Source organism: Mastomys coucha, unplaced genomic scaffold (assembly GCF_008632895.1).
Source record: "Mastomys coucha isolate ucsf_1 unplaced genomic scaffold, UCSF_Mcou_1 pScaffold5, whole genome shotgun sequence".
NCBI lineage: Eukaryota > Metazoa > Chordata > Mammalia > Rodentia > Muridae > Mastomys > Mastomys coucha.
In genome coordinates, this window is record NW_022196911.1 from 97,331,195 (window position 1) to 97,338,288 (window position 7,094).

Sequence of the window (7,094 nt, forward strand, 5' to 3'; positions counted from 1 at the left end):
AAACTGGGACAACAGCAACAGCTGAGTTCAAGGGTCAATGTCTGGGAGTAATTGGGAAAGTTTTGTGCTGACAGCTGTGTGCCTGGAGTTGAAAAGTGTGGCCAAACAAACCCCTGGGCTAATTCAGGCTAATGGCTGGCCGGCCCAGTTTACAGCAACAGCTGAGTTGTGATAGCTGGCAGGGTCTCTGGGGGCCCCGACTGAGCCTTGGGGCTTCCCAGTAAAATGTGACCTTAGCCCAAGTCACTCAGGAAAGGAAAAAAGAAAACTGGCTTCTGTGGAGCTAGTGCAGTGTCTTTCCACACAGGAGATTCCTCCAGAGCAGGAGGAGAACAAGGCCCTAATATTGCTAGAGAAACCGATGGCAATTGTAAACATCTAGGCTCTGTAACTGGGGAGTGGGAAGGTAGATTTAGGAACAGAACTTTTCAATTGAGTCCTGGGGTCTCTCCTTGAGCTTTAGCTGCCTCCTCCTCCCCTATAAAACTGGAGATGGTGAGATGGTGCTTGCTTGCCTTTGGGGCTGAGGTTCCACTGAAAGCAGCAGCAGCAACCGCCACCACCACCACAACAACCGTAACTCACCTCAAACACTAAGAGACACATTGGAAGTTCTAGTATCTCCCTTCACTCTAGCAACCTGGGTGGCCATTTTCCTGGAAATGTAGTCATCTTACTTTTTGGACTTCAGTATCAGGTTTGTGGGTGAAGGACCCAGAATTTACATTGAAGGGGGTTATCTAGACGTTACCTCCTTCCTACCCTGCTTCTCAGACCTTCTCCCTTTCTCAGTGGGGCCAGGCCCCTCTCCTAGCCAGATTTTGGCAGACATCAGTGGGTGTTCCCTGGGAAAAGAAAGTGGGGAGGGCGCCGCTGCTCTTGACAACGCTTCCCCCAAACTCCCCTGCCTCAGATACTCAGGCATCAGAGGCCTTTGGAGCTCCCAACCACCTCCTTCTTTCCCAGGTCTGGGACAGCAGCTGGTCTCCACCCCTCCGGTGTTAGGAGGGAGCGACAGAAATCCCTCTGCTGATGGAGGGAGACTTGAGCTAGTCCGGGGTGGGAAGTAGATCCCGGTTCAAGGGGTACCGGGGGAGCTGTCCAGCCCGGCAGCCCGAGCTGGAAGCGAGAGTGGGCCAGGGCGCTCCGGGCCGAGCGAGGCGCGGGTGCGGCAGTGACTCCCCCTGCAGTCCGCCCCCCACGTGGCCGCCGCCGTGCCAGCCCCTCCGAGGAAGCGGCGCGGCTTCCTGCGGCTCGGGCCGGGGATATAGGCGCCCCCGCCCGGGCCAGCTCAGCTCCGCCGCCCCTCTCGCCATCTCGCCCAAGGCGTGATGGCTCCGCTCCGGGTAGAGCGCGCCCCGGGTGGATCTCCGCTCGGTGTGACCCGCGCCCAGCTGCCGGCCGCGTTGCGCCTCCCTCCGCTGTTGCTGCTGCTGCTGCTGCTGGGCGGTGAGCGCAGCGTCAGGCCCGGGTGTGAGATGCGGGAGGTCCGGGAGGGGAAGGGGCCTGGGCCATCGAGGCCAGCACGGGACCACCCTGTGAGTCCCAACCGAAGTGCAGAGCCCCTCTGACCTGCAGATGGGTCCTGAACACATCTCTGGGTTGGCGCAGGCTGGCTACTTCCCACTTAAGCTGCTTCCTACTTAAGAAAAGCTGGGGTGCCTGCCCGGACCGGGCGGAGAGGTCTTAGGAGGTTCAGGACTGACATAGAGGGAGAGGGGCTTTGGACCAGGGTGTGATTGGGACGCAATCACACCCTGCCGCTCCGCTCCCTTCCCTCCTTAGGATAATCCCATGGTGGGAGGTGGGGAGATTATTCCTCTTTATGCTCCAAAGCAGTGCTGACTTCCCGGGGCCTTGGTCACTACCCATAAACAGGCACCACTGTTCAGACCACTCCCCACGTCATCCCACTCTTCCCGTTCATTTCTTTACACAGCTGTCTCATCCTCTCCGGAGCCCCTGAATCAATCTCATCCCACTGAGGACAGCCTTGTATCAAAAGGTGAGTGCCTAAGTCTGTGGGAGAACGACCTAGTGGGAAGGATACACCCAGCACAGGGGAGGAAACCTTTCACAAGACAACCCTAGGACCAACTGATGCCCGCTAACCTCTCTGGTGCCTCTTGAGGTTCCTATGGTCTTTCTCCCTATCACAGTCCGGTGTCTTGCCCCAGTTGGGTAAGAAGAGCAAGACTGGGTGTATGTGGTTATGCTTTCGGGACTAGGAAAGGAAATATTATGCACATGGTTGCCATTATAGGATTCCTGAGCCACAGAGTCCTGAGAGAGGACGGTCCTCTCAGTCACAAGTGTCCTGCTAGGGAACTTTTCAGAGGGATTCCCTTCTCTGAAGGCAGAGGACTGTACTGGAAATCCCTGGCTCAGAAGGCTTGGAGGGAGGGCCAGGGCTATGGTCATTGTGAAGCCTATGTCCCCACAGGGAAGATGGAAGACTACGAGACAAGTGTCCTACCTTGCTGGTATTATTACAAGAGTAGCATGGACTCTGTCAAGGACTGGTGCAACTGGACTTTGATTAGCAGGTAGGGGCAGTGTGGAAGGATGGCTCAGGCCAGGAGTTGGACCTCTTCCATGTGGGCGGGACATCCTTCTGCCTGTGCCCATCCCTTCCCTCACTCAAATCCCCTACTGCTCCAGGTATTACAGCAACCTGCAGTATTGCTTGGAGTACGAGGCGGACAAGTTTGGGCTGGGCTTCCCAAATCCCTTGGCAGAAAGTATCATCCTCGAGGCTCACCTGGTACACTTTGCCAACTGCTCCCTGGTGCAGCCCACCTTCTCTGACCCCCCAGAGGATGTGCTCCTGGCCATGATCATAGCCCCCATCTGCCTCATCCCGTTCCTTGTCACTCTTGTGGTGTGGAGGAGTAAAGACAGCGATGCCCAGGCCTAGGGTCCATATCTCGGCAGCCCTCTTTTTCCCTTTCTCCTGCTGGAACCAGGAATCTCTCCTCCCCTCCCTACCCACTTACTCTCATTCTTCCCACAGACCTTTGGATTAGTGGAAATGGCAGCAAAGGGGACTCATGGCACAATGTCTGTAGTCTTTAAAATAAAATATGTTTTTGTACAATATCGCCTTCCTAGTGGGGTCTGTGTCGATGATAGCTCTACAGGGCATCATTACTGGGCAACAGAGCTTGAAAAATCTGGACAGTCATGCTGCTCAGTTTATTTCACCTGCCCTCCGCCTCCCCATGGAGGCCATGTTCCTATACTCTTTCCTCCCAGGGAGGGGCCTTTCCTGCAGCTATCCAAACCCAGCTCCAGGAAATGAGCAGGAAGAGACTCCCTTCCGGTCTGGACAGCAGCTGGGGGCCTGTGATTGGGAAGGTGTGGGAGGAGGGGCAAGAAACCTCTACAGTAGTAACTCCTGCAAGGAAAAAAGACTACCCAGGAACCCAGCTTTGCCCTTTCTTCTTGCCTCAGTTTACTCTAGTACAAGAAAGAAGATATAGGATTACCAACAGGAATTTGTCCATGAGAACCTTAGGCTTGAGGCCCAAGGCAATGGGGGACTTCCTTTACAGGATTCTACTGTTTCCCCCCCCCCCCACCCCCCAATCCCATGTTCCTGGCCTTCATCCCACATTGTCTAAGAACTCCATTATGGCCACATACTGCCCCCTGGTGTCCACTACAACCAACAACAAGACAATGTATAAAATCTGGAAGAAGCTCCTCCAGGCTGAGAAACGGGACTCTGGGGTTCAGAAATATTATCTCAGCACAAACTAGTTCTCAGCCAGGCCCTTCCACGAGCTTCTTGAGAAATGTGGATGCAATATTCTAGTAACACATATACTTCTCTGTAACTCACCATTTCTGTGTATGAACAGGGTTTCCCAGGCAGGGAAGGTCAGTTTTCCACACAGTGGAATCTCTCAGATCCAATCCTTGCTGGGCTACACTTGCCAGGTCCCCCAAACACAGGCAAAGCAATTTTGCTTTCCGTGAAAATACCTGATTATTGTTTGCAGCACTCTTAGCCTCCTTAGAGGCTTCTGTTCTCTCTCTGAAATATCTGTTTCCCAAAATACGTGCATATCTATTTCCTGGCACACGGCTTATCTGTTCTGTAGATATATGCCCGAGTTTCTTGGAACCTTCCTATTTGTTGTCAAAGATATACTCTTCTCAGGCCACATCTGTCACCAAAGGACTTTTGTCTTTTGAGACAAGGTTTCTGTGTAGCCCTGGCTGTCCTGGAACTCAGAGCTCTGCCTGTGTCTGCCTCACGAGGGCTGGGATTACATGCATATGTCACCACCAACTAGTAACCTAAGGATGGATATATATATATGTATATATTCGAGACATGGTTTTCCTGGCTGTTCCGGAACTCAACTCTGTAGACCAGACTGGCCTCAAAATTCAGAGATCCACCTGTGTCTGCCTCCTGGTGCTGGGATTAAAAGTGAGCATTACCACTGCCCAGCAACCTTAGCATATTTTAACTTTTCAGCTGAGATAAATATCTGATCTATTTCCATGAATGCATATGTGTCTTTATTCGTTTTACTAATATGAGCCAGGGACCTACTGGTGTAAAATACTATGGTGTTGGAAAAGGCACGTTTCACCAATTCTGGTTTCTACCTCAGTGGCTTTCACCCCCTGAGAAACTTGACATATACAAATAAATAAGAGGGACTGGAGAGATGGCTCAGTGATTAAATCCCAACAACCACATTGTGGCTCACAACCCTCTGTAATGGGATCTGATGCCCTCTTCTGGTGTGTCTGAGGACAGTAACAGTGCACTCATGAATAAATCTATTAAACAAACAAACAAACAAACAACATAGGCTGGAGAGATGGCTCAGCAGTTAAGAGCATTGACTGCTCTTCCAGAGGTCCTGAGTTCAATTCCCAGCAACCACATGGTGGCTCACAACCCTCTGTAATGGGATCTAAGCCCACTTCTGGTGTGTCTGAAGACAGCTACAGTGTACTCATATATATATAATAAATAAAATCTTAAAAAGAAAAAGAAAACGGAATAAATAAGAAACCAGAACGGACGATGGCAGTTATACAAGGGAAACAGCCCAAATTAATATCCAAGTGCAAAAGGAGGGAGGGAGGGAATCATGTCTGCAGAGATGATCACAGGAATCTGCTGTTCACCTTTCTGTAGCTTGTGATAAAATACCAGCCAGAAGCAACTTACAGGAGCAAAGTTTAATTTTTTTTGCTTAATGTTCTAGAGCCCGGCTATTGGGATTCATTGTTTCTGGGGCCATGGTGGGACAAGAACATCGTAGCAGGGAGCATGTGGCCCAACAGAAGCCTCATGGCAACCGAAAAGCAAAGACTATGGACAAGGCAGACCTTTCCAGGGCAGGCCCCTGGCCGCCTGTTACTTCCCACCAGTCTCTAACTTCTCATAGTCTACTCTGCTATGGATTCGTTAGTGAATTACCTCTTGATAAAGTTAGATTCCTCGGGCTCTGAGCTCCCAAACCATAGCAAACATAGCTGGGCCCAGCCTTCCACATAGAAACCTTCAGAGAGACATTTCATATCCAAATCACAACATGCAACTAGAAGAGGGTGACTGCAGAGTTGGTACACGGCAAGGTCCTGGGTGGAAAGTACTCCTCTAGAGCAGACACTGTAAATGAGCATGAATTAGGAAGTCACTGTACGACTCCGGGAGTAAAGCCTGGCTTTGTGGCTCACACTTTGACCCTAGCACTCAGTGGGCAGAGGTAGGTGTTTGAGGCCACCTTGATCTATGTAGCAAATTCCAGGCCAGCCAGGTTTACATAGTGAGATTCTGTCTCAAACAACAACAAAAATATCCAGGAGTGAGAAAACGAAGACTTAGCCAAACTGGTGAGGTAAAACTAATTATAAGCAGGAGTTATGATTAAAATTATTGAACGGAATCTAAAGGATCATCCATCCTGTGGGGGTAAAGGAGAGGTATTAGAGATAAGTGAGACTTTGATCTTCAGAACTGACCTAAGGGGGGGGGAATGTAGGGGGCTGAAAAGATAACTCAGAGGTTAAGGTCAGTCACTGCTTTCGTTCCAAGTATCCATGTCAGGAAGCTCACAGTAACCTGTAACTCCAGCTCCAGGGAATCTTCTTCTTGTCTCCATAGGCACTTGCATAAATGCATGTATGCACATAAATACAAAGAAATCAATACCTTCTTTAAAAAGAAAGAAAGGATGTTACCAGGTGCAGTAGTGCACATCTCTAATCTCTGCAATCAAGAGGTGGAGGCAAGAGGATCAGAAGTTCAACATCATCATCTTTGGCTACACAGAGGATTCCAGAGGAGTTTGGGGTACATGAGACCCTATTTCAAATTTAAAAAGGAAGAAAGGAGAAGAAAGGAAGAAAGAGATGTATAACAGGAGGTTACAATGAGATGAGTCACTACGCCCCATAGAGAATCAACAAAGGGTGGGGGAAGGGATAAAAAGGTGAATATAGAAATATCATTTGGGGATCATTTCTGCCCTGAACTACAATATGAAGCCATTAAAAGTGTAAAAGCGCTGGGCGGTGGTGGCGCACGCCTTTAATCCCAGCACTTGGGAGGCAGAGGCAGGCAGATTTCTGAGTTCGAGGCCAGCCTGGTCTACAGAGTGAGTTCCGGGACAGCCAAGGCTACACAGAGAAACTCTGTCTCAAAAAACCAAAAAACCAAAAAAAAAAAAAAAAAAGTGTAAAAGCTTTAAGAGTGTACTGAAAAGAAGATAGTTGATGTTTGTCTTTAGGGAAATGCTCACCTTTAAAGAATGAGAGAGAGCCAGGTAGCTGTGGCTCCCTCCTTTAGTCCCAGCATTCAGGAGGCAGAAGCAGGCAGATCTTGGAGTTTACTGCTAAACTGGTCTACAGAGCGAGTTCCAGGACAGCCAGGGTTACACAGAAAAATCTTGTCTTGAAAAGCAAAGCAAAGCAAAACATAAGAATGAGAGAAAGTGCCAGGCAATGGTGGCGCATGCCTTTAATCCCAGCGCTTGGGAGGCAGAGGCAGGTGGATTTTTGAGTTCTAGGCCAGCCTGATCTACAGAGTAAGTTCCAGGACAGCCAAGGCTACATAGAAAAAC

The 7,094-nt window shown here is 50.0% G+C and overlaps 1 protein-coding gene across 1 annotated transcript; it reads left to right on the forward strand.

Moving 5' to 3' along the window:
- Window positions 1-1,247: 1,247 nt before the first annotated feature.
- Window positions 1,248-3,097, forward strand: Ramp2 (receptor activity modifying protein 2). Its single transcript, XM_031352317.1, has 4 exons — window positions 1,248-1,449; window positions 1,940-2,005; window positions 2,444-2,546; window positions 2,662-3,097. The coding sequence occupies exons 1-4, from the start codon at window positions 1,332-1,334 to the stop codon at window positions 2,915-2,917; spliced, it is 543 nt and encodes a 180-aa protein (XP_031208177.1). The 5' UTR covers window positions 1,248-1,331; the 3' UTR covers window positions 2,918-3,097.
- The last annotated feature ends 3,997 nt before the right edge of the window (window positions 3,098-7,094 follow it).

What these genes read in the sequence shown, in the direction of transcription:
- Ramp2 (XM_031352317.1), top strand. Translation starts at nt 1,332, where the DNA reads ATGGCTCCGCTCCGGGTAGAGCGCGCCCCGGGTGGATCTCCGCTCGGT. An exon ending in GGACAGCCTTGTATCAAAAG is followed by an intron (nt 2,006 to 2,443) that starts GTGAGTGCCTAA and finishes ATGTCCCCACAG; the next exon opens with GGAAGATGGAAGACTACGAG. An exon ending in AACTGGACTTTGATTAGCAG is followed by an intron (nt 2,547 to 2,661) that starts GTAGGGGCAGTG and finishes CTACTGCTCCAG; the next exon opens with GTATTACAGCAACCTGCAGT.